Genomic DNA, 27,987 nt, shown 5'->3' with positions numbered 1-27,987 from the left:
CTAATCTGTCTTCTTTTCAGGTGCCACACCTGTCCACTCCACTCTACACACTGCAGCTTCCTAATAGGGCAGTGGCTCCTCTTGGGGTAAATTCAGAAGCCTTTACCATGATTTGTATGGTTTTTCATGATATTGAAAAACCAGACTCTCTGTGTCTAACTCTCTGGCTTGTTCTTCCTCCCACCCAGCATGTAGCCTTTTGTCCCAGCTTTGTTGGTGCATAGTTGACACTTTAAGATTGTATATATTTAAGGTGTACAACTTGACAGACATATGTATTCTGCAATATTTGGTACAATAAAGCTACTTAACATATTCATCTCCTCACACAATTACTGTTTCCTTATGGTAAAAATACTTAATAGCTACCCTTCTAGGAAATTTCAAGTATACAATACAATATTGTTAGCTGTAGTCACATCGTTGTGCATTAGCTCTCCAGAACTTAATCGTCTTGCATAACTGAAATTTTGTATCCCTTGACCAACATCTCCCAGTTCCTGCTCCCCCCAGCACCTAGTAACTATGATTTGCTCTACTCTGGTATGTATTCTTCAACCAAGTTTACTGAGTTTTCTTTTCAATTCCCAAACCCCGTATCATTTCTTGCCTCCTAGCTTTGTGGTTAGCATTTCTTCTACTGGGAATACTCTTCCCCTTTACAGATCTTTCCCCATTAACCTTTGTTTTTCATTTGTATTTCAGCTGAAAATACGCTTTATACCTACATATATAGCCTTCGCTATATACCTACATCAGGGTTTCTTTTCTGCATGGTTTCATGTCATCCTGGGTCTCCTAGAATTACTCTTATCAAACAGTCTTTGCCTATTTATTTGCTATATCCTCCATCATAAGTACAAAATCCTTAAGGGCTTGCCTGTCTATGTTCTTAGCACAAAACAGTGTTGGATCATAGTAGGATCTGAGTAAAAATTTGATGAGACAGTGAGTGAAAGTGCTATACTAATAATTTGTAAATCCATGTTAAAAACTCAAGATTTCTTTGTTCTAACACTGTTCTAAGTGGGACGACTGGGTGGCTCAGTTGTTTAAGCAGCTGCCTTTGGCTCAGGTCATGATCCCAGCATCTTGGGATTGAGCGCATCGGGCTCCTTGCTCAGCAGGGAGCCTGCTTTTCCCTCTGCCTCTGCCTGCCTCTCTATCTGCTTGTGCTCACTCTGAGAAATAAAAAAGTAAAATCTTTAAAAAAAAAAAAAGATTAAAAAATACTGCTCTAAGCAACTGCAATCTGCTACCTCCATCTCAAAAATTAATGGAATGTAGAGTATAAGATCAGAATACTTTAAAAATAAAGCAAAGGAGGGGCCAGCTATGCTCAGGACAAACTCAGGCAAAGTATGTAATTCAGATATGAAAAGCTGGAAAACCTGTATCATTTGTTGGTAAAGATTAAGATTTATTATAGGAGGGCCTGTGGGTGGGGGAATGGGGTCAATGGGTGATGGGCATTGAGGAGGGCACTTGTAATGAGCACTGGGTGTTATATGCAAGGGGTGAATCACCAAATTCTCCACCTGAAACTAATACTACACTATATGTTAACTAAATTGAGTTTAAATTTACATTTAAATAAAATTTAAGTAAAATCTTGAAAGAAAAAACGATTTATTGTCATAGTATATCAGGTCTCACAAGATTTGGCTAATCTGTAAGCCAGTATAAATCAAGGTTTAATTATGTTCCATTTCAAAAGAAAAGATCAGTTGAAAAATTGAAGTTGAAAAAAATATTTTAATAAAAAAAATTGAGATTGATTTGTTAATGTAGAACCACACTAGAAAGGAGTATTTTGTCTCCTTTTCCTTAAAAACAAAAAACTGTAATACTTTTGTTTAACATTAAGGAATTAGTCTAGAAATATTCCAAAGTAACTCATTAGAACTGCTTATTTAAAAGTGTGGTATCCTGAATTTAAGACTTCTAGGAGTCTTGGATGTGGTAAAAACAGACTTTCAAAATGTAGCTTCCATCCTTCAAGTCAGGACTAAAATTGAATGCCTCCTTTATCTTTTTATATTTTTTCTAATAAGAATTACAAAGAAAAAAGGCATTTAGACCCATAGAATGATCAGAGCATTTGTTGTTCGGTGCTTTTATTTGACAGTATTTACATTACCATTTAAGCTTACTTACTTATGGGGATTATAAAGCCGTATGCAGAGGCTCCTGCAGTCCATAGGGTGCATAGGCAGGTTAAGTTCTAGAATAGCCCAGCTCAGTTTAGCTGAGAACCATTAAATATTCACCAAAGGAAACCTGTTCCACCATGGATATGTATGTACTGTATCTGTTACAAATTTCCATAATAGAGTTTCCTCCTGTCCATTATGAGTTGATTTCTATCTTCTATCTTCTTGCTATCTCTCTCCCTCTTCCTTTCTCCCTCTCTTTCCTTCCTCCCTTCCTTTCCTTTTTCCTTTCTTCTCCCTCTGTCTCTCCTACCCCCTCCCCTCTCTCTTCTCTTCCTCCCTCTCTCCTGCTCTTCTTCCTCCCTTTTTTTCCCTTCTTTCCTCTATACCCAGATGTGATTTGTGTCCGGTTCCCCAACCTTGTGATATATTATTTTGCCAAAGTAAGGAGATACACAGTAGCAATAACTATAATATGTCCAGTCTGGAATAAACCTCAGGTTACACTGAGCCAAAGTTCAACATAGTTATTTGAGATATGAGACTAAAATATCCCATCCAAAAGCAGAAATACAAAATTAGACAATTGATGAGCCTGGTGGATTCAGTTTCATTTTGCAGTGGGTTGCTGTGGTCTTTGAATGGCTGAGCTAGACTGGGGTAGGTCTATCCAGGGGACCTCTGGGGAGTGAGGATCTCATTCAGTGCACAATCTAGATCAGGTTTGTTGTGACCTCTAATGCTAAGTCTGCTCAGTTAGCTATTGGCAAGAATTAACTGGAAGATTGCTCTAATACACCTATTAAGTTAAAAGTATAATTATATGGAATTTAAAAACTCTCAAAGGTCTTTATATTTATATTTTGCAAATAAGGATTTCTGAAAATGTTACAGCCTTTAAATCCCTATCCGAAAAAGCAGCTCTTTCAGTGATTAGGCCTATTGTGTCCTTTATGGTAAGTGTTAGTGTGAGGAGGACTCTCACAGGTCATTAAAAATCTTGATTGCTTGACTGCCCCCCCTCCTCCATGCCCTCTAGGAGATTAAGATGCTCTGACAGGGCGCAGGAATTTGTATTTTAACTGAACTCCAGGGGTCTGTGGGCCATCTTTTGGGGGGGGGGGCGGGAAGACCCAAATGGGTCTTGAAGATCCAATCCTATTAAATCTTATCACCTTTTTCTCAAAGACACATTCTACTTTGTTGAGTATGGTGTTGGTAAGACCACACTTAGGAGTTTTGTGACCCTAAATTCTTTCCTCCTCTTTGTAAATGGAGAGGAACATTCCACCACTTAAATCATTTGGCAACTTACCTGAGATAACTGGTAAACCAGTTTCCTGCATAGAAAGAAGGATGTTTTCTTTTTCCTTCACATCTATTCTATTAAATTTTCTGCTTCTGTATCTAGTAGAGATCTTTTACTTTAATTTGTTACTGTGTTTCTTCAGTCTCTACTTATCCACATTTACCTGTTGCAGAATGTCAGACGCAAAAGTTACTAAAACTCCTCATGCCCCCAAATGAAAGGATCTTTGATCGCCCTAACTCCCATATATTCCAAAATATATCTCTTATTGCCTTTACTGTGTGTTACTGTGTAATGCACTTACACTAACATCTACACATCTTATCTCTTTTTATTAGACTCCCTAATTTAATTGTCATTCACTTTTGTATTCCACAATAAGTAGAATGTGCTTGTCTTTAGAAACTGTTCTTTTGTTTAAGTAGTAGGGAATGAATACCGTTTGTTGGATTATAATAACGATTCTAAAATCTAAATATTAGTATTCATTTAATCAATATGCATTATTAAACATCCAGTATTTATTCTGTAATCTGCTAGATCCTGTATATCAAGACAAAATGTTTAAATAAGTGACTCTGTCTTAGGCTATTATTTGGTTGGGTGGATAACCTTTTGACATGTTAAATTGTTTGTTAAATGTTTGCCCTAGAAATAAATGATCCCAAACATACTTAAAACCATTAGACCTATTTCATCAGGGAGTATACATCTGAAGCCTATGTACTATAGAGAGATATTAAATCATTTTTCTTTTTTGCACTTTGAATTATTCGCTCTTTTAAAATAAATGTGTTTACAGACACAAATAAACCTGCATAAGCATTTGGGCAAAGTTTTTAAAATTAAAAGATATAACAGTATACAGAGGTGAAATGATTTGCTTCTCTTCTGTCTGTTCCTACCATTTCAGATGATGGAAAATTGTCCTTTGAAGAATTCAAAGCATATTTTGCAGATGGAGTTCTGAGTGGAGAAGAATTACATGAGCTCTTTCATACCATCGACACACATAATACCAAGTAAGGAACTTTTTTATCATTGGATTCTGCAAATGATGTAGAGAAGGTGTGACCAAGCACATACTGATGAAGGGGAGAAGGAGGAAATATGCAGAGGGTACATTTTGTAATGTTTAATTCCTTATGGTTAGTTTTGAGATACCCCCTCTTTAGTAATTGAAATAGTCTGAAAAACTGAGCACTGAACGGTGAAACAGCGATCTTCTGTAGGGAGCCCTCTTTTTTAAAAATAATATTTTATTTATTTATTTGAGAGAGAGCATGAGGGAGGAGAAGGTCAGAGGGAGAAGCAGACTTCCCATGGAGCTGGGAGCCCATTGCGGGACTCGATGTGAGACTCGATCCCAGGACTCTGGGATCATGACCTGAGCTGAAGGCAGTCGCTTAACCAACTGAGCCACCCAGGTGCCCTGTAGGGAGCCCTCTTAGGGTAACTTTAGAGTGTGCAAAATGTAAAACAAAAGCAAAGATTATAAATAATTCTAATTTTATCAATATTAAGAAAATAGAATTTTAACTTGTTTCTTAGCTTTCATCTCTGTTTGCTTCATCTAAAAATTGTCCTTAGGCCATTTTTATATTAGTGCAGTGAAATGCAGAGCTGCAGTGATTATCTGGACAAATCACTGTTCCCTGGGGTAAGCAGGTAATTTGGAATACAGAATTCTTTTCTGAACAATGAATGAGTACAGTGATCTATTTTATTTATTTTACATATATAGTTCTTTCCTTTGCATCAGTTGAGTATTGATAAAGTTTCTATTTCTATTCTTACTATACTTAAAAATATAAAATAATGAGGAATTTAGGATAGAGAACAAGAGAAATGCGCTGTTCGATTTGGGTAATTGAATCAAATCACATTTGTGACAGTCATGATTACAGAATTCTAATGTGGAAAATGCATCATTCAGTCTTGCCATGAGATCCATCAGCGTGTCTGCTACTTGAACAATCACTGTTTTGCTTTAGGCCAAGTGTTGACATGGTTCCAGGCAGTGAGCCAGCTTGCCAAGAAAAATGCTCTTGGGCTACCTCTAAGCATAGACTCTTTTTGCAACAAACTAGTAAGAAAAATTAAAAGATTAAATTCACTTAACTCAAGCAGCTGCAAATTGTTAAATAATCAGTTTGTAAATTTCTTGACTTCTGTTGGAATTTCAAATTCCCTATGAAACCGCTTACGTTTTTTTGTTGTCAGAAATAGTGTGAGCTGTTCAACAAATCTAAGTCCCTCCTGGGTATTGGTGGTACAGCATGGAATCAGCTTATAATTTATGGAACAGCAGACCCCCTCACTGATCACTTCTATATAATATCATAGGTACTGTAACTGAGGTATATAGGACTTTGGGATAGTACGTAGAGGTATAGTATGTAGAGGTATTGTGACTGAGGTATGTAGAACACTTTGGGATAACACAGTGGGGCAGGGAATTTTAGCCTACTTTGGCAGGCTCCAGGAATGTTCTGAGGATTAGGAAGCCAGGAGCTGAGTCTTTATGGGAGAGCAGAAACTGATTAGATAAAGAAGGGGATGAGAGGATATATATTCCAACTAGAGGAAAAATGCATAAGGAAAGACCTGGAAGTAGAAGCTGGATGGGAGTGAGAAGTATTTTTGCGTCACCAAAATGTCAGTTTGTAAGGCTGAGTGCAGGAGGAGAAAAATCTGGGAAGGGAAGAATGGGCCAGACAAGAAGGAACTGGCATTCTGAGAAGCAAAAGTGTCTCAAATTTAAACTGCAGGCCAGGAGACGCTCTTAAAGCTCTTAAACCCGGGAGAAATATCTTTGTAGGTCATTGTGGCGCCACTAAGGGGCAGTGCTAATGGGGTAAATGTGGAGAAGGACCACAGATGCTAGCTGAATTCTTAAATGACTGCTGGGGAATAATGTTTATGCATGGAAGAAAGGAAGCCATGTGAACCATTCCGAGAAATGATATCTAAGTGAAAGAGCAGAGGCTCCCTTTGTGGCTCAGATGTTGGAAGTTGAGATGCTAATACTTCATTATGTATGCTGATTATTTCTTCTACATTACATTTATTACTAGAGTTTTAACAATATCCAGGTTTGGAACAATCATTGAAAGTCATAGTTGCAAAATTCGGTGTCACAGAGATTTTTCAAAACACATTGACTCCTGGGGTGCCTGGTTGGCTTAGTTGTTAAGCGCCTGCCTTTGGCTCAGATCATGATCGCAGGGTCTTGGGATGGAGCCCCGCATCAGGCTCCCTGCTCAGCGGGGAGCCTGCTTCTCCCTCTCCCACTCCTTGTGTTCCCTCTCCCGCTGTATCTCTCTCTGTCAAATAAATAAAATCTTAAAAAAACAAAACAAAACAAAAAAAGCACATATTTGCTCCTATTAGTGAAAAACAAAGTTTTCAATAGACCTTGTTGGACTGGTTTTGCTATTTTATTTATACATTTATTAGTTGAAATTACTTGGCATAGCATTAAGATTACATTAAGTGCTAAAGAAGTCTATGCAATGATTTATACAGTAAGTCCAAAAGAGTGATGATTTCTTTTCTTTTCTTTTCTTATTTTTTAAGAGTGATGATTTCTACCAGTTACTCTCACATATGCATTAGTAAAAGCACTTAAGTGTTTTATGGTAACTTTTCTGATACTTGTATTCAACTTAATTTGGAGCTAATGTAGACATTTCTGAATTGTATTTTTTTTTTTTAAAGAAAGTATGTCAGTGTCAGCTTTGATCATTTAGGGAGATTAATTCAAACACTGACATAGAAATTTCAGAGCTATACTTCAAGCAAATGGTAACTTTTGTCTTTGCATGATCCAAGTTTTAATTATTTTAGTGATTGTACTATACATGCCATATAATTTTTCCCCTTCCACATAACTTCTAAGAAAATATGTTCTCATGGGCTGAGCATTGCCAACCTTTCAAATTTGCTCAAGGGTACATCCTGGCCTGAAGGAGCCAAGTTATACATAGGCTAGAGCTCGTCCTGCAGACTCATTGTCTCACATTTATGGTGACCCAAGAGATTTAAATCCCACGAATGTCTGCTGCTGAGGCCCTTGGGGATGCCTGGTTCCTGCCCCTCCTGATATCTGGTGGTTTAACTTCCTCTTAGAGTCCATTAAATCACTATTCACTTAATGCACTGCATTTTCTTAAGCTTATTTGAGTAAGATTCCATTCTATGCAAAAGTGTATTCTAAGTATTATCTCAGCTCATTTCTGTCATCTATAGAAATCTGTCTTTTTGCTATAAATATTAGATTTGCTGTGTTTGAAAAGTGACATATCCACTCTGAAAATATTTAGAAATAAGGAAAATATTGAGAACCTATCTTGCTAGCTAAATTCTGCCCTTTTTTCCCATGAAGAATATTCTGCTCAATCATGGAAAGCAAATGTTATTTAGAAGTATAAATAATTAAAGTTATTTTAAATACCAAAATTAAGTAAATTATTCCTTATAAAAGGATATAAAAAAAGCCATCACGTAAATCTACAGATTTTCAGAAACCATGTTTTTATAGGAATCTTTTAAATGAACAAACTTTAACATAGAGTGGTGCAATAATTAAAACAAAGTTTTAAGTTAAAAAAATATATATATTGCCCTGTCCACACACATTTAGGTAGAAGTTTTATTTTATTTTTAGTTTTTTTAAAGATTTTATTTATTTATTTCCCAGACAGAGATCACAAGTAGGCAGAGCGGGAGGCGGTGGGGGGGTGGGAAGCAGGCTCCCGGCTGAGCAGAGAGCCTAACTCAGGGCTTGATCCCAAGACACTGGGATCATGACCTGAGCTGAAGGCAGAGGCTTTAACCTACTGAGCTATACCCAGGCACCCCTAGGTAGCAGTTTTAATTTCCAAATCCAATTCTCCAGGTTTTTTTCCTTTCCTTTTGTTCATTCGTTTCTTTTCTCTTTTATTTCATTTATTTATTTATTTATTAAGATTTTATTTATTTATTTGCCAGACAGAGAGCACAAGTAGAACCGGGGCGGGGGGGGGGGGCGGGGAAGCAGGCTCCCCACTGAGCAGAGAGCCCGGTGCAGGTCTCTATCCCAGGACCCCAGGATCATGACTGGAGCCGAAGGCAGAGGCTTCAACCCGCTGAGCCACCCAGGCGCTCTTTATTTTAATTTAAAAAATCAACATGTTCATTTAAGAAATTATGTTTAGAAGATTCGACTGCAGCTTTTAGTATGCCCTGGAACCACTTGAATCTTTTCAGTTAGATTTCCTTTCCTGGATGCAAGTAAACTATCACCAACAAATACAAGAACAGACCCGAAGCCATGCATCTTCATAAGAACTTACACATTTGAGACACTGCAAAGATTTCTATACATGACTACTACCAAGATAGGAAGTATTTATAGGTCTGAATCATAGAGAATTTTTTCTAGTGTATTTCAAAATGAAGCCATCAACCACATGTCCCTCCATATTAAGGGAGGTGTCGAGGGAGTTGTGGTCACCTTTCCAGCCTGCAGAGTTGCAAACTTAATCTCAACATTTGGTATAATATCCTTCTAATGAGAATTCCGTGAATCATCTTAATTCTTGACTAGAATTTTAAGATAATGTTTTGTCAGAAATTATATTCAGGCCTAATGTAGATGGCCTGCAGATTGCACTCGGAGCAAGGACTAGAAATAAAAAACAAACTGAATGAAAATAGGAGAAATCTGAAGGCATTAGAAGTCTAAATTTTCATCCCCTATATTCAAAAATTTATTTTAAATTTGGTAGATCTTTTCCATTATGTTTGTACATTCAGGATTTTTCAGGAGTTTTTTTCTTCAGTGGTGTAGTTGGTTGAGTGTGGGACAAAAAGCCAACTTTTTCCTGTGGAGGATACTTGGGTTATACAGCATAACAAAGAAAAAGAACGTCAAAATATAAGTTTCTGTCAACAGGGCAAAATATTGTTGAAATTTTTAACTTTCTCAAACTTTAAAGGAAGTGTACATAACCTAATAGTCCACAACATTCTGAAAATGCCATGTTGACCTTACTAAGCCTTTCGTGATTTCACAGACTTTTGTCAAGCCTCATTTTAACTGCCTGCTGTCTGGATCAAATATGCCTAGTTTTTTCTCTTCTTAAAAAAAAGAATTATTAATTTCTCAGTCATTTTAATTAGCCTTGTTACAGCTTTTCCATCTCCATTAAAGGGTTTTGGGCACACGTTTTTCTCAAATTTTGTATAAGTTACTGTCTAAAAAAGAATAAACAAAGCCCTTAACATTTAAGTTTAGCGAAGTTTAGCACAAACTAAATCTAGAGCTTCAATAGCTTAACATTGAAGCCACCACATCAGAGAGCAGGAATAGATAGAAGGAAGATCATTAGGTCAAGAGGAAACTTCCACAGTTGATCAGAAGAGCTCTTACTCATCAGAATGCCAGCTTGTCTACATTTTTCAGTCAGAGGAACACATGAATAAATTAACATAATTCCCTTGGTGTTAACCATAGCACAGGCGGGGGAAAGATCCCCTAGAGACCAAAAATGATTCTTCCAGTGTACTGCACTTTGGAGTTCCAGATTGTTAAGATAAACCAAATGGTAAAACAGATGGGAGTGTTGCTCTTAGGTCAGAGAGTGAACACACAGAAGAGCTTCCCAGGGCCTGCAGATGGAAGTTGGGGGGAGGGTTTAACTAGAGATGGGCAACTGTTGTCTTCAGGTCGAGTATTCCTCATTCTAGGCTAAAATAATTTTTTCAGTGCCGATTACTGGGATTTCACCCAATACTTGTTAAATCACTGAAGCACACCAAAGTGACAGAAATATCACCACCTACTAAAAGAGCATAGTCCATCTTGAGCTAGCTCTAAAAGCTCAAAAATCTCTTTCTTAAACAGAAAATTTCTCTCTCAACTTCCACTTATTTTTCTTAGTTCCGCTCCTTAGGGGCATGCAGAAGACAAATATTTTATGACAAGTCTTTCTAATATTTGAAGACAGTTTTATGCACCAATGATGAGATTAAATCCCATAATAATTGGAGAGTAAGGATATCCAAGGATTTATTCCAGATGGCAGAATTTGGTTCCTTCTGAAACAGAAGGTTGTTCATCTTTTATTTGTGCACGACAGTGAAATGCTAAGGCTTGATGAGTTGGTTGATGCAACCACTTTCTCCTTGAGTTACTCATCACATGCTTAAGTAGACACATTTTGTGGGCAGTAAGAAAAGAAGGCAGTACCAGTACCCAAGGGAGAAACAGTAGGTTGGTCTGAAAAGTATGTGACACAGCTTGCACTGCGTTGCGACTGGAAAGTTTATTGCAATTCCATAGTGGGCATGAGAGAGCTTCCTATTAACATAACCAGTCGCATCTTCAACTGGAACTGGAGGCTCAAAAAGCAGCACCAAGACTTAAGTGCCTGGAGAAGAGGGCAGGTCACAGTCCCAGGTGCTAGCCAAGCAAGGATGCCATGACTGAGAGGTACACAGTAAAGAAGCTGGAAAAGAGGAAGAGGCTGTGTAGCTATATGTCAAGATGTCAAGAGAGTAAAGCGAAAAGTACCATACTATAATAGGGCGAAATGGAGTGGACAGACCAGGTGTCCAGAGTTGAGGTTTAGCAATACAGATTGGCCAAAGGAGCTTTGGCTGAAGAGTGCTCCAAGTATTCTAGCAAGGCCCAAACTGGCCATGAGCAAATGAGCAGAGAGAACACAGATGGAGCATTTCTTTCAGCTCCACGATCAAGGCTTAGCTGTAGCACAATGAGATACCACATCACGCTGGTCAGAATGGCTTTAATTAACAAGTCAGGAAATAGATGTTGGCGAGGATATGGAGAATGGGGAACCCTGCTGCACTCTTGGTGGGAACAGAAATTGGTGCAGCCACTCTGGAAAACAGTATGGAGGTTCCTCAAAAAGTTAATAGAGCTACCTTATGACTGAGCAATTGCACTAGTAGGCATTTATACAAAGGATACAAAAATAGTGACAAGAAGGAGCACATGTAGTTCAGTGTTTATAGCAGCAAAGTCCACGATAGCCAAAATATGGAAAGAGCCCAGAAGTCCATCAGTGGATGAATGGATAAAGATGTGGTATAGATATATAAGGAAATATTACTCAGCCACCAAAACGAACGAAATCTGCCATTTGCAACGATGTGGATGGAATTAGAGGATATTATGCTGAGTGAAATATGTCAGTCAGAGAAAGAAATACCATATGATTTCACTCATGTGGAATTTAAGAAACAAAACAGATGAACATAGAGGAAGGAAAGAAGAAATAAGTAAAAAAAAGAGGGAGGCAAACCATAAAAGACTCTTAACCATAGGACGCAAACCGAGGGTTGCTGGAGGGGAGTGAGTGGGGGAATGGGGTAACTGGGTGATGGGCATTAAGGAGGGTACCTGAAGTTAGGAGCATTGGGTGTTCTATGCAACTGATAAATCACTGAATTCTACCCCTGAAGCTAGTAATACACTATATGTTAACTAAATTGAATTTAAAATGAAAAATGTTATACAAAGACTTAGCTGTAAGAACTAGGCTGTGAGCTGACCCCTATCCAGACATTAAGTAAACTCCTTGGCATAAACAGAGAAAGGCTGGCCAATGTATGCTGCTTTCCAGAGGGAGAAGCAATTATCTATCAACTGTGGCCAATGATTTTAGTTCAGAATGTTTATATGCCAAGTGAGGCACGGAGTCAAAGGAGCCTGATACTAAGGAGGGAGAGAATAACATTCTGTACAGATTCCTCAACTTCCCCCAAGCTTTGCTTGACAATAGGGCAGAAGACAATAGAGTGGGCAGGACTTCACTGGTCGTGAGTGACGGAAGCATAAATTAAGCTGACCTAGAAAATTATGTATCTAAAAAGTCCAGAGATTGGCTTCATGTGTGCTGGAACCAAGTACTGCAACAACAGTGCTAGGAATCTGTCTGCCCTCATCTCTCACCTCTTCTTTTCTCCATGAGGGCTGTTCTCTCAAGCACATCCTCTTCCTGAGAATACAGGATAGTCACTAGAAGCTCTGGGTTCATATTGCCACCAGCTTGGCAAACTCCCAGAGATTATCTTCCTTTCCCAAGAGTCCCAGCAAAATTCTGATCTTGAATTACGTTAGCTTGGCTTGGGTTACATTCACATCCCTGAAAAATCACCATTTTCAGGAAAATACAATGTGAAAGAGAAAAGGAATATAATCCATTTCCCTAAAAGGACAAGAGGCTTGGTGGAGTTTGAATTCCAGACAGTCTTTACTGAGTGTGGGGTCATTTAGGAAAATCAGGAGCTCTTTTTATATTTTAAAATTTATTTTTATTATTTTTCTAAAAATTTATTTATTTATTTGACACAGAGAGAGAGAGAGAGAGATCACAAGTAGGCTAAGAGGCAGGCAGAGGGGGCAGGGGAAGCAGGCTCCCCACCAAGCAGAGAGCTTGATGCGGGGCTCCATCCCTGGACCCTGAGATGATGACCTCAGCCAAAGGCAGAGAGGCTCAACCCACGGAGCCACCTGGGCACCCCTGGGACTCTTTTTAATGGAAAGATTGAAGCCAGGGAGAAATTTTTGTTTAAACAGGCCTCCTGGTGGCCCTGAGCTGTCCAGGGTTCTAGTTCCCTACACCTGCTCCCTTCCTGACCATCTGATTGGGTCACTTCCCAGTGTTCCTGTGTTCCCATGTTCCAACTACTAGAATCATGTCTGCAGTGCCATGTCTTTGCTCCTTGTGGTCCTGCCAAGCCTCTGTATCTTCAGGGACTGCCAAAATTTAGGCAGACTTAATGCATAACACCTGTTCTTTATTCCCTGAGTCTTTCAACATAGTTACCCATCTAGTCTGGACACTCTGGGCAGTTCTCACTTATGGTGTTCTTCTTATTTCTTAAGAATTTAAAAATTAGCACTATGAACATGGCTAAGAGAGACACTCTGATTATATTCTATATGGGTACACTTTAGAGACTGGAAACAGAAGTTTTACAGTCTTACTCGACCTCACTCTAACCCATAACCGGGTCTCCAGGTAGTGATTGCATCTGGCCATTAGCACTAATCTGTGGCCAACGAATTTACTTAATATTCAGCTATTTTTCAGATGTGCCTTTCATTTCAATCAACTCTGAAACGCACCTACTTTCTTTGAGCATTTCTAGCTCTTAAAGAGAGGGAGAGAAAAACACAGGCTGTTTCCTGAGAGTTCCTTTTAAAATTCTTCACTTTCCATGACGGCTTTTCCTTGACACCATTACCACTTCCTCCTAAATCAGGCCACTCTACAATCTGCAGTGTTGATTGAGCTGAGGATTCTTTCCTGGAGGAAAAGTGAGGACTCGACAAATCTACTTTATAATTAAGAAGATTAGCATAGTTTGGGGGATTTATAAAGGAGAGAATTTTAAAGAGATTTTCTTTTTCAGATGATGGAGAAGTGGATTCCCTTTAGTTACAATTTCTGAAGAAAAAAAAAAAATCGGCCTCAATTGTCTCTGATGGTAGACAAGCCAAATTTGTGTCGAGGCAGTTCATGTCTGATTTCTAAAAAAAAGTGTTGAGGAAATGTTTAATTTTTTAATTAAGTAGAAAAGTAAATTTATTGAATGGTCATGTGCCAGGCGCTTACTTGCCTCATCTTATATAATCTTCACAGAAATGAAATAAAAAAATATTCTTCTTCTTCACAACCTTCAGTTAAGAAATCTGATAACGTTCAGTGAATCGCCCAGGGTTTCACAGATACCATATGTAAGGGCCTGGGATTCTCTTAGGGCTACCTAAAAACCAAAGTCAAGCTTATTGTCAGGCCACTTCTGTAAATTTTCAGATGTTATTTTGTCTCTCAGAAGTCAAAATATTCCGCAGCCAGTTTTAAAAACCACTTTCAGGTATTTTCTTTTTGATGAAAAGGTGGTTCATTCTCTCCAGCAATAGAATATATTTGGATGTACAGTATAGAGGTAATTGCCTTAATTGCTGCCTTAATCTCTTCCCTTTTTTAAATCATTATGTAGGATTTTTACAGTGTGGGAGTTGCCACAATGTAGAGATGTTATTCTTTTTCTCTATGTACATTATTTCCATTCTTTGCACATGTCCCCGCCCTCATCCTACCTTTGTATCTGGGATTCATCTCTTACTTTTGGACTTGGTTCCCTACCGCCTTCCATTCTGTCACTGTGCACTTGCCTCATTTTCTCCATTGTTCTTCAGAGCACTCACAGAATTGTACTGTTTCCTTTAATCATTTGTGTTGAAGACTTTTGCATTCATGCTGTTTCAGATCATCTTATATTTTTAACCTTATCTAGAGAATTCTTTTCTGGTTGTCATCCCTTCTTGCCAATAAAGAACATGAGTTTTCTTTTAATTTTTACTGAACTCACTTCCCATCAGCCATAATACAATTGCTGGTGGTAAAGTAAAATCGATTACTGCTCGAAACAAAAATTGTCTACTGAGAAAACTAGGTGAATTATTTATTCACATAGATGCAGCCTTCTTTCTTACCTCACCAATATTCACTGAATGGATGAAATCAAGTCAGCAAAATGTTAACCCCAGTATTTTTCAAAAACACAGTGCTTAACTTCTTTGGATATTTTCTTCCTCTTCATCCCCCAATGCACCAACCAATTCTGTCTCCCTCCACCGCCCCTCGCTCATTTATCTTACAAATCCATCTAATTCTCTTCATGGTCACTATCACTACCTAAAGACAAGCTTTTTCTCAAAATGTCAGTTTGGTGGAGTATTTACAGATTTTTTTTCTCTATGTTACCGCTAGGTTTCAGGATTTTTAAAAAATAAATATAGATTACAAATAGTCTGAAAGTGATTGCTTCCCTTTGAAATGTATTTTTTCAAGGGCACTCTCTTAAGGAAGTTATTTCACTCTACAAAAAAGAATTATATAAATAACATATACTTACTGTAGAAAAGATTCAAACAGTACAGAAATCCTAAGAAAGAGCATAAAAATACCTGAAATTTTACAACCTCGATTTTACCAATGGCATTTGGTTGCCATACCTCTATTGTGTACATTCTGTTTTAATCACAGAAAGCTATTTTCTTGGATTTCTTCTCCTTTCCCACTATCCATGCCTATCTCACCCCACATAACCACTCTCTACCACCTAAGCTGTGATATTCTGTATCTTTTCCCATATTTAAGTAATCATGTACACATCTAAACATCTTATGAAAGTTTTCCTTGACCTTTCTTATTAGGTTAGATTTCTGAGGCCGCTTTCTCCTTGTAGTGAGTATCTCTTCTCTGAAACACTTATATAAGTTACAATTTTATATTTGTTCTGTGTTTTTTTTATTCATGCTCACCGCCCTGGTATAAACTACATGAAGACAGAGATCATGACAGCTTTGCTTTCTAGTGATTCCCAGATCTAGCAGTCTCTGGTACATATAGTGGGCTCAGGGAGAAGGGATGATTTCCTGCTTCCCCATATCTCGTGCTCTGCATTTTGCCTGAATGATCCTGCCCCTTTTTTCTGCCTCATAAATCTTTCCAGCTATCCAGGTCCACCCAATTCCATAAAAGCAACATTGCAATGTGGAAGGAACTCAGCAACTGGTTGAGGTTGGGCTTAAATCCCTCTACTTTCTAGCATTGAGAACTCTAGGTGGTCATTGCTCGTAATTAAACCTTAATTTCATTGGCTGTGAAATAGGGCCCAGGTAAAGACTCGTTTTGCAAAGTTTAGTGATAATATGGAAATATCTGCCACAAAATAGTAATCATGATTATTATTATTATTAAGATGTATTCACTAACCTTTTCTTCTTTCCTGATTGTCCTCTTTCTCCAAATTTTCATAATTGCAGTGTATACTTTCACACAGTACCGTTTAATTATGTATCTTCTGTTATTTTCTGCTAATTGTTTCATGAGCATATTAATCTTGTCTCTAAATCTAAATCATGCAATCCTTTGAGGCAAAAATACGGTTTTCTATTATTTCCAGTAATTGCTATACTACTTTCAATAAATACTTAGTTGATTGATGGCTTGAGGAATGGGAGATATTGATTTGATGTAAGAAGAGCATACAATGGCACATTATTGGTGATTTATGGAATTTAAATCCTGGCTAACTGACCATAGAAAGTATGATGCTACTAACAGATCCTGTCAAATAAAAAGAAGCACTGATTCTTTTTGTGGGAGATAGAATAAATAATGAGTTTGGCTCTGGATCCTCAAACTTTTAAAAAGTTATCTTTTAAAACAGTTCTCTACTCCCATGAATCACATGGGGGCTTAAGTGGGTACGAGAAGAATCAATGAAACAAGATGGGATTGGGAGGGAGACAAACCATAAGTGACTCTTAATCTCACAAAACAAACTGAGGGTTGCTGGGGGGAGGGGGTTTGGGAGAAGGGGGTGGGATTATGGACATTGGGGAGGGTATGTGCTTTGGTGAGTGCTGTGAAGTGTGTAAACCTGGTGATTCACAGACCTGTACCCCTGGGGATAAAAATATATGTTTATAAAAAATAAAAAATTAAAAAAAAAAGTTATGAAATTTAATTTTAAAGTGTAAATGTCAATTCTCTTTATTTTAACAGACAAGAATGTTTAAATTAAGTACTTTCTTTGTCTCAGTATATTTAGTAGATTGGCACTTATATGTAAAACAGTTTCCCTGCTTTAAAAGAAGCTCCTCCTATATAGAATATTATATTCTCTTTTCCGTTCTTAAAAGGTTTCACAGTGGGGGAGAAAATAGACTAGCAAGAGGTTTTAGTAGTGAACTCAGAGTATAATAGGAAGAAAGCTGAGCATGGGTATCAGCTGAATATTTTTCTTGACTCATTCACTAATGGGTTTAATGGTTTTTTTATTTTTAAGTTTTTCTGGGAACCTGTTTTTAATGAACTTTAGATTAAAAACAATGATTCGAAGTAATTAGAAATCTACATATAGAAAACAATAGGATTTTAATCATTTGCACAAATCATTTTCCCCTCTATCTTCCCATCCTCACTGCCATCAGGTTGAAATTAATAAATACAGATGAGATTGGCACAAAGAGTTTCTCTATCTTTTTGTCTTTTTTTCTTCTGAACTGTGAATAGCTTCCAAGTGAAAATCCAGTTTTGAACTTGACAACTGTTATTCCTGTTGAGTTTGCAAGAAATTAGTCACTTATCCTTACTTATTGATTTAATAGATTTGTGTGTACTAACTCTGAGTTACTGTCTCCATCTAGTTTCTTTCACTCTCTCTCCCAATCTCTCTCTCATTCTCTGTCTCTCTCAGGCTGATCCAGCTCTAAACTTAGTGTTCAAAGATTATGTCTACCAGAGTCAATTAAATCAGAATGAGTTGGAAGAGGTCTCCACATTTAAAATTTTTGTTTTGCTATGTATTCAGATTGGATCTGCATTTCTGCTTATAGTTTGAATTCCCAATCCTAAATTCTTGCCCTTTATATTTTGCATTTCAAAATCTCTTTATTGTCCATGGAGCTAACTGTGTTTATGTCCTGGCTGGTTCACAAAAGCTCATAGGGATTTTTCTTTAATATAGAGGATGTTCAGAGAGACATAGTCCAATGAAAAGAATGTGTGAAAAATTGTTACCCTCATTGAATTTGATGGGAACCATTCTTCAGGATGAAGAAGGTAATATAGACTTCAAAGCCCATGACGGAAATCCCCCTCTCACAGTCATAGATTATACAGGAAATCTGTCCTTGGTTGATCATTTAAAGTCTTTGACACAAGGTTTCTTTACCAGTAACATGAATCCTTAGAAATTTAATATAAAATATTATAGATATTACATATTTTAATTTTAGTGGGAAGAGAGGAAATATGGCCGATACTCTGTGTCAGACACTAAGTGCTGTGTGCCAGAACAACAAAGAACCACCATACAAAACTCATTTTTCCTCTTAACTTTTAAATTAGCCCCCAACCTTTCATGATTAATTTTTTAAAGATTTTATTTATTTATTTATTTTATTTATTTGAGAGAGTTCAAGTAGTGGGAGGGACGGAGGGAGAGGGACAAGCAGATGCAATGCTGAGCATGGAGACTGTTGTGGGGCTCAATCGCACAACCCTGAGACCATGACCTCAGCTGAAATCAAGAGTCAGATGCTCAACCAACAGAGCCACCCAGGTGCCCCTGAACAACTTTATGTCAACTCTGATATGGCAAACGAAGAGCTTGAATGTTCTAAGAGACTACCACAAGTTCCTTGGACTTCTAAGGAAGAGGATCCTAGAGATTAGGGAGAGAAGGAGGCTAATAAATTGAACTCTGAGGTCAACCTGTGTCTAAGATTTTGTCTTGCCTGCACAAACTAAACTTAGCATTCTTTCAGTAAAGTGTTAGTCTTTATGGTGTGCCAGATATTGTGCTAGGTACTCAGGGTATAGTGGTGAACAAGAGATTTGTAGTTTAGCTAGGGATGTAGAAAAGTGTAAACTTTTGGAGTTAGGGGTATGGGCTAACCTAGTCTAAAGTGTCAATCAAGACCTCTTGAAAATGACTTGTACATCTACTTATCAAGAAGAGGTATGGATATGAGTAGGGATGGAGATGAGAGAAGTTTCCAGCCAAAGAGAATGGCATGTGGGGAAGATTTGGGTGAGAGAGAGTATGGCATGTTGGAGATCTTAAAAGACAAGCAGTCTACCCCAAATCATTGAATTCAAGAGGGTGCTGGGGAGAGAGACAGAGAGAGTCACTTGTGAAAGGCTTGTCAGCCAATGGGGCATTCGGATTTCTACGCTTCAGTCCTGGTGGAGCCACCAAAGGGTTTTAAACAAGGAAGTGGTGACACTAGGTTTCTGTTTTAGAAAGATGGATCTCCCCAAAATGATGAGAGGTGACAGGTCTGGAGATAGAAAGGCCAATTAAGAGGCTGCTTCAGCTGTCCTTGAAAAAAAAATGTTTATCTGAATCATCATTTTAAAAACTAGTCTTTCTGGGTTTGGTGCATAAACAATGAATTTTGGAACACCGAAGAAAATAAAATTAAATAAAATTTTTAAAAAAACTAGTCTTTCTGAGTAAGTTTAAATCTTTCTGATCTCAAAAGATGTTGGATGATCAGTACTCTGATAATGAAGAGTAATAATAATGGTTAACTCCTATGTGCCAGATCCTGTTGTAGGTACTGTCCATTGTTAGCTTATTTAATATTTACCAAAAATACCTATGAGAAGGCTGAAATAGATTTAGTAATTTTCCTAAAGTCACACAGAGAGTGAGAGGTAAGCCTGGGCAGTCCAGCTCTTAACCATTATTCTATACAGCATCCTGTTAATCAATCTTAAAAAAAAGAAAAGAAAGAAAATATTTTATTTATTTATTTGGGAGAGAAAGAGAGAGTGTGTGTGAGCAAGGGGCAGAAGGACAAGCAGACTCCTCACTGGGTGCAGAGCCTGATGCAGGGCTCGATCCTAGGACCCCAGGATCATGACCTGAGCCAAAGGCAGACACTTCACCAACTGAGCCACCAGGTGCCCCTAAATAGGTATTTATACACTACTTTGGTGTCTGGTAGAATGGTAATCGTCACTTTGTTTCTGAAGGCCTTCGCCAAGCAAACTTTTCAATGTTTTACTATCTTTGAATATTAAGTGGCGCTAATAATATTTTCTGGCAGGAAGTTGTAAAAACTCATGAGACAAATGTTAAGAATCAGTTTAGTCTGGCAACCACAGAAGGTGCCACATAAATATGGGAAGTTTGTTTAACTTGGGTTAGTAGTACTTGTGAGTGCAGAATACATGAATCACAAAATCCTTGCTCATTGCTGCCTCCTGGGTTCAGACAGGGGAAGATGATGATGGCCGGGCAGCTGTCCATTCATTTAGTTCTCTGCACGCTATTCCAACTCTTCTGTGAGGGATATTGCTGGTGTCTGTGGCAGGGTGTCTTGGTCAGAGAGCCTTGCAGATTAACCTCTCCCTTTCTGGAGAGCTTTAGAAATGCGAAGTCCAGTTGACAGAAATTGCTTTTTTCCTTATCGTGTCTTTGGCAGGCAACAGTAGCTTGGAAAATGGACTTCCTCTGAAAAAGAGATGAGCACAGTCCAGAGGTAGATGAGGGTTGAAAGGACTTTAATAATAACAGGAGAATACTGGAGGCTGCTTGAGTCTCTGGGTATCATCTAGGAAAGTGAGTTGAGAAATGCCATCCCTACCTAGAGGGTATTAAGCTAAGCAAAATACGTCAATCAGAAAAAGACAATTATCGTATGATTTCATGAGTATGTGGAATTTAAGAAACAAAACAGAGGCTCCTAGGAGAAGGGAGGGAAAATAAAATAAGATGAAATCAGAGAGGTAGACAAACTGTAAGAACCTCTTACCTTTAGGAAACAAACTGAGGGCTGCTGGAGTGGAGAGTAGTGGGGGGGATGGTGTAACTGGGTCATGGGCATCAGTGAGGGCACGTGACGTAGTGAGCACTGTGTGCTGTGTGTAGCTGATGAATCACTGAACTCTACCTCTGAAACTAACAATAGAGTATATGTTAATTAGTTGAATTTAAATAAAATAATTTTTTTTTAAAAAAGGAAAACTTTTTTAAAGTCCCCGTTAGGGACTCCACTTCCCCTCTCTCCTCGTGGTTAAGTTTCACAGCCGTGAAAGAGACTTGGAGACTTGTTGCTGAGAACATGAGGGAAAGGGGGAACTGAATATATTGGGTTCGTCTTAAGAGAGAAGAACCTCCTGATGGAGAATAGGGTGGTGGCGGCTTGGAATGAAAGGAAAGCAATCTGGATCCTCGAAGGAATTATCGGAGAAGAGGGGACACAGAGATAGCTCAGGCCTGAGAGATTATGTGGGACACTTCATCGTCCAGACCCCATGCAGTGCAGTGCAAAGGTAGACTGGAAAATTCCACCAGGTGGGTCACAGGGAGCCCCCTAAAAAGGTGATCTTAAAGATTACCTTTTGTCCTTGGGCTTGAAGTTGTATTTAGTACAAATCCATATGCTGAACAAACAGATGCCAAGTCACTGCTTTCTGAATTTTTCCATTGTTTCTCATCCCTTAAGGACAAGTGCTGGGGGAGAGAGGGAGGACTGGCGAAGCTGCATCTCACAATGTAGAAGCTGTCTGCAGACCAAAATCGTCAGCGGGCTCTCAAGGGCCTGGCTGTGTGGGTGGGCTTCCTGGTTGCTGTTTGCTGTTTGTTTTATGTGGGCTGGAACATCTTGTCTGCTAGAGCTCTTTGCTCTTCAAATGAGTCCTGGGTTGTCTAGCTCTGTACTGTGCATGACTAGAGCTTGTAACCACACTTAGAGGCTTTTTCAGTATAGGACATTTTCTATAATGCTACCGTGTCGAGACAATGCTGACATTAGATGTCCTGGGGATTTTTCCTTTATTGTTTTTCTCAATGAATCTCAGTACATTACACATGATTTTCATGGTGTGTGTTTAAGAGCTTTACTAAAATTACCAAGGACTTTCAGGGCACGGCAAATGAGACATGATTGTTTACGTGCTAGAAAAGTTGCCCTGCAACATGGCAGATGAGGATAGAGAGAAACATGTAAAGTTTACTGTTTTGTGTCCCTTCCAGAATCATACCTTAGGTTGAATGGATGGATTACTACTGGTTTTCTCTTCCTCTGCATATCCAAGGGAGTTTTAATTAACACTTGCCCTAGTGAAGAAGGAGGGAAGAATCTTTTTCTGTTTCTTGTTTTTTTTTCCCCCCCTTTAATTTCAGACACAGCTATGATTTACAGGGTCACAAGTGGAAAATCTTTGATATTATTTTAGCCTGGAGCAGAGATATGAATTTGATGATTTTTTTTTTCATTGGCCCGGTTGACTGTTCTTCCTTGCTCATCCACCAGAACAGTGAGGTATACTAGGTGGCAGGACCCCAAGGATAGTTGTAACCCCGAACTCAGATTTGTTTCATTTCACTCGAACAGATCTGTTTCAAGCTCTGGCTATGTGCTAGAAACTATGCAGTTAACAAAATCTAGCATAATTTTCAGACAGAAGTACTTCCTTTTAAGCAAGATGTTTCCATTTATAATTTTAAATCACTGACAGTGTATGTCAAGGAAAAGGAAAATCTGGCTTCTTCAGGGAAATCCTGGTCTAACTCTTCCATCTTACATTTGAGGAAACTGAGTTCAAAAAAGATAAGCCATTTCTCTAAATTATGCCTGTGTCAGCCTGGGCTAGAACACAGGGCTTCAGAATCCATGCCTACCTCTTTTTTCTCTTTGGTGCTGTCTCCTGGCTTACAGGCCTAACAGACCAGAAACTTGGGTGGGTGGGAAATGGAATATGTAACCTTTCCCCCCGCCCCCCCAAGTTAACGTAATTTCTATTTCCGCCTGCCTCCATTCTGCGGGAGGGGGGTGGAAATGTAATCACAGTCAGTGGGAGGTCATTCTCCTCCATTCCTGGGGGTGGTATAGGAGGATGGGGCCTTACCTGGTGCAAAACTGTGAGAGAAGAGAGGCATGTGTTTGTCTCTGTGTTCAGCTTTCCATGATCAATCTGCTGTGGTGTCTTCCTTCCCACCTGATCTTTGGTCAGGAGTTCTGTTCAGAATCTCTCTAACCAGATTCTATTCTTGGTCCCCAGCCCTATTCGTGTCTCCCAGCTCTCTGGTCCACCTCTCCCCTGCTCACCTATTCTGATGATCCCTGGATTGCTCCCAAACTGGTCTCTACACAGGCAGTTTTGTCACGTTGTCTTGGGTCCTGCCCAGATCCCACGCAGGTAGATCTGCATCTCCCGTCATGCCAAAGGAGAGGAACACAGTCTTTCTATCTGGAGATGAGTCACCGAGCCTCCGTTTGTCAGATTTCAAGGTTCTTTAAGGTTCTAACACCAAAACAGTACTATAACTACCATTTCCACCCCACAGACTTGGCCTTGAGGGAAGACAGGATAGATGACCTTCTCAGGGAAGATGACACATGAATGTTGGTTCTCTTCACTTTCCCTTTCCCTATTTTCCTCTTCTAGTCTAGGGAATTTGTATCTAGTTGGGGGATGGGGAGGCTTCGCTGTTGCTGAATTGTATTCTTCTAAATCTTTTTTCTTCCTTGAATCAAAAGTCAAGAATCCGGCCCTTTGTATTTGTCAGGGTTCTCCAGATAGTCAAAAAGACCTATAATTATGTGGAAAGAGGTTTATTTTAAGGAATTGGCTCATGTAATTTTGGAGACCAGAGCATCCAAAATCTGCAGGTGAGCTGGTAGCCTAGAGAACCTGGAAGGGCCGATATTGCAGTTCAGGTTCAAAAGCCATCTGCTAGAGAATTTTGTCTTGCTGGAGAGAGATCAGTCTTTTTTCTACCCAGGCCTTTAACTGATTATGTGAGGCCCACCTACATTATGAAGGACAATCTATGTTACTCTCACAGAAACATCCAGAAAAATGTTTGACCTCATTTTTGAGCACTGTCACCCAACCAAGTTGACACATTAAATTAACAATCACATCCCTCTCTTGTTTGTGGCCAGGCCTGTCTTTGCTTCTCTTAGACAATAGTGACCTAGTCAGTAGAAGGAAATAACAGCAGATATTGTAGGCATAAAAGCAGATGAGGAGACTTTGGTTCATATTTTTAAAATACTTACAATGCATAATTATAGTGTTTTTATATTTATTTTGACTGTTATTAATTAGTACTTTCCAGTATGTTAATTTTATTAGTATATTTTCAGTTTTGCAGGTGTTTATCTTTGGTCTTCCAAAAAAAAAAAATATTAAAAGCAGGCACTGGTTCATTTCCCATTGACTGTAGTACTTTGTACAAATAGATGATAAATTCCATTAATTGAAAAAAAATTGTTTATGAGCCACAAGCTACATACATATTTTTATATTTAAGTATATTTATTTGAGTAAAAACTTAATGCGATTTTGAAGTGACATTTGTTACTAAGAAAACATTTGAAGTATAACTGCTTTCACTTAACTTGATTTTTTTTGGATTATTTTAAGACTTGCAATTTTTTTTTTTTTGTCTTTATGCAAAATCAAAAGATACTAGTCTGGTAAAAGTTCAAGAATACAGTTTCCAAAGTGAGCAATCTTTTCTTGCTCCAAATAGCATGGTGGTTTTTCTTATTTGAGTGTTATCTATGTTCTTAATTTTTGAAGTAGACTTTCCCTGATTGATTTTTAAAAGCCAACAAAGTAATGCTTCTATCTTCCTTTGAGTTGCTGGGAGACCACAGGGTTTTCTAGAATGAAGTGCCACCTGGTACATCCTAAATTCTCTGAAGCAGAGATAAAGCTGAGCTAACTGAACAAAAAGTGACATATCCTTAATTATCACAAAACGATAGCTAGTTACTTTCGTGCCAGCTCTAATGTAACACTGAACATAGCTAAGATTGTGTTTGATTTTAATGCCACTTATGTAAGGTAACCTTTCAGAACTAGAAGGACTTCACCAGTGTTGCCAACTGAGATTTTAATAGGTATCTTTTGGGTACTCATGTTGTCATTATGGCTGACCCCATTTTGGCCACTAATATCTAATGCTTTCCTAGAGTATTTGTTATTATAATAAAATAACTTTTGGGTTAACACTGAAATTGCAGGAGTCATTATTTTACTTATTCTTTTTTTTTAATTTTATTTATTTATTTGACAGAGAAAGATCACAAGTAGGCAGAGAGGCAGGCAGAGAGAGAAGGGGAAACAGGATCCTCAACGAGCAGAGAGCCAGATGGGCAGTTCCATCCCAGGACCCTGGGATCACGACCTGAGCCGAAGGCAGAGGCTTTAACCCACTGAGCCACCCAGGCGCCCCTCTTTTACTTCTTGATGCTTCACAAAGAGAACACAGACATGTTTTTGTCATCAAAATGGAAACTGCAGTAATCATGTTGTAATAAATTTAATCTAGGAATGTTGCTTGATTTCTGTTTAGATAGAACTGTGTTCTAGGAGCTTCAAAGAATAATAAGTGTTGTATAGTTTGTTTATTGAAAGAAACAAGCTATGGCTGGTCTTCACTCTTATAGCAAAAGATTTAAGACAGAAAATTTAGCTTTAAGTACCTTTGATCAAGTACTTTGATTAAGTACCTGCCTCAATCAAAAAATCAAGATTTTTTTTTCTGTTGATGCTATTTTCTACTTACCTGTTTATTCTACAGTTATTTATTGAGAGCTTACTTTATGTCAAACTGTCCAGACTAGAAATGACTATAGTTTATTTATTTTGGGGGTGGAGGGCAGAGGGGCAAAAGGAGAAGGAAAGAGAATCTCAAGTAGGCTCCACGCTCAGCACAGAGCTCAATGCAGGGCTTGTTCTCACGACCCTGAGATCATGACCTAAGCCAAAATCGAGAGCTGGGCACTTAATTAATTGAGCTACCCAGGTACCTTCTATAGTTTAAAATCATAGAATAATTTAGACTATTTCTTGAAGTTATTTTTATGACAGAGGATTAAAAACCAGATTTTATTTAAAATTTTTATGGTATTTTAAATAAAACTATTAACAAAACAACCACAGTTGATCATTGTATGTAGGTATAATATACATTTTTGTAATAAAATTATTTTCTTTTGTACTTGAACTCTCCAAAGCCAGAGTTCTGAACCTCACTAACAACATATACAAAGAGTACTCAAATCCTAGAGCTCCTGTTGCCTCATGGCAGGGGTCTTTCCTCAGAGCTGTCAACACAACCATAAAAATTGTGATTTTTATGGTGTTACATACCTATCAGCTCTCCATATACATGACAAACAATCTTTACATCATTCTTCCTCTTCTCTCCACGGCTCACTATCTGTTCCACCAGCAACCAGTCCTCCGTGACATTACACTGGATCACTTTAAGCCTTAATCTTTCTCTACTAATTTTACTGATTCTTCACATGACATGCTTTGGTGAAATATGCTGCTTTGTGAGCAGAGCCATTTTCTTTTAAAAAAAAAAATTTTTTTTTCTGGTATTCCAGAATTCATTGTTTATGCACCGCACCCAGTGCTCCATGCAATACGTGCCCTCCTTAATACCCACAACCAGGCTTACCCAGCTCTAGGATTTGAGTACTCTTTGTATATGTTGTTAGTGAGGTTCAGAACTCTTTATTTTCATTGAAATCATTAAATTCCCATTTGGTTTTTAATTGTTTTTATTCCTTTACCTCCCCAGTACACAGGATTCAGTGTCACTTTCACTAAAATAAGTTAAAATGAATTAATATACTTCTGTTGTTCCTAGTTTCCTTGCAGGAGGAGGGGATGTTTGTGGAGAAATGCATCAGTAACGATCTGATACCCTACCTGCCTGATACCCTACCTGCTCCCTCATTGTGGGCAAATATTTGATTTTATCATATGAAAGTATGTCAGGAAGAGTGCAAGCTAACATCTGCCACTTCGTACCTACTTCGTACAAGCACTGTTCTAAACATTTTTTTAAGATTTTATTTATTTATTTGACAGACAGAGATCACAAGTAGGCAGAGAGGCAGGCAGAGAGAGAAGGGAAGCAGGCTCCCCACTGAGCAGAGAGCCCCCCCTGGGATCATGACCTGAGCCAAAGGGAGAAGCTTTAACCCACTGAGCCACCCAGGCACCCCTGTTCTAAACATTTTATGCTGTTACCTTCTTTCTTTTTTTTTTTTAAGATTTTATTTATTTATTTGACAGACAGAGATCACAAGTAGGTAGAGAAGCAGGCAGAGAGAGAGAGAGAGAGAGAGAGAGGGAAGCAGGCTCCCTGCGGAGCAGAGAGCCCGATGCGGGGCTCGATCCCAGGACCCTGAGATCATGACCTGAGCCGAAGGCAGCGGCTTAACCCACTGAGCCACTCAGGCGCCCCTGCTGTTACCTTCTTTTAAGTTATCATCATCTATCATGGCAGTGAAAAGTTTGGTAACTTACCTGAGGCCACACAACTTGTAATGTGTGGATAGGGGAATCAAACCAGAACTTTGTGTCTTCACAGTTTTAATTTTCTTTTCTGTTTTTAAGTTTGAATTTTCTTATCATAAAGTGTTTCCCCACCCATCCCCAACTAGACTACAGGTTGGTTAATTTGCCTATAGAAACTCATTGGTACTTTTTTTTTTTAAGGTTTTATTTATTTATTTGACAGACAAAGATCACAAGTAGGCAGAGAGGCAGGCAGGGGTAGGAGGAGGCAGGCTCCCTGCTGAGCAGAGAGCCCTATGCTGGTCTCAGTCCCAGGACCCCAGGATCATGACCTGAGCCAAAGGCAGAGGCTTTAACCCACTGAGCCACCCAGGCACCACCTCACTGGTACTTCTTAGAGTATTTGTTTTTTAGCTTTTTGGGGGAAGGGATACAAATTTAAATCCGTACTCCATTTTATCTTCTGAGTTTCATCCTTGTTGAAAGACATTAGGAAACTAGTATTCAAGGTGCCTGTCTGGCTCAGTTGGTAGAACATGGGTCTCTTGATCTCTGGATTGTGAGTTTAAACCCCATTTTGTGCATGGAGTCTACTTAAAAAAATACAATAAAAATTTAAAACCGTTGATTTAAAAAAAAAGGA

General features: G+C 38.5%; 1 protein-coding gene across 1 annotated transcript in view; it reads left to right on the top strand.

The window, feature by feature from the left end:
* The window catches only part of NECAB1 (N-terminal EF-hand calcium binding protein 1), a 203,809-nt gene that overhangs the window by 33,307 nt on the left and 142,515 nt on the right, over positions 1-27,987 (top strand). The window contains exon 3 of the mRNA XM_082719412.1: positions 4,376-4,484. Within this exon, the coding sequence (XP_082575538.1) occupies positions 4,376-4,484 (109 nt within the window). The remainder of the gene's footprint in view (positions 1-4,375; positions 4,485-27,987) is intronic.

Source organism: Mustela nivalis (assembly GCF_964662115.1).
Source record: "Mustela nivalis genome assembly, chromosome: 2".
Lineage (NCBI taxonomy): Eukaryota > Metazoa > Chordata > Mammalia > Carnivora > Mustelidae > Mustela > Mustela nivalis.
Note: the sequence above shows the minus strand (reverse complement) of the source record. Positions and strands in the feature narration are given on the sequence as shown.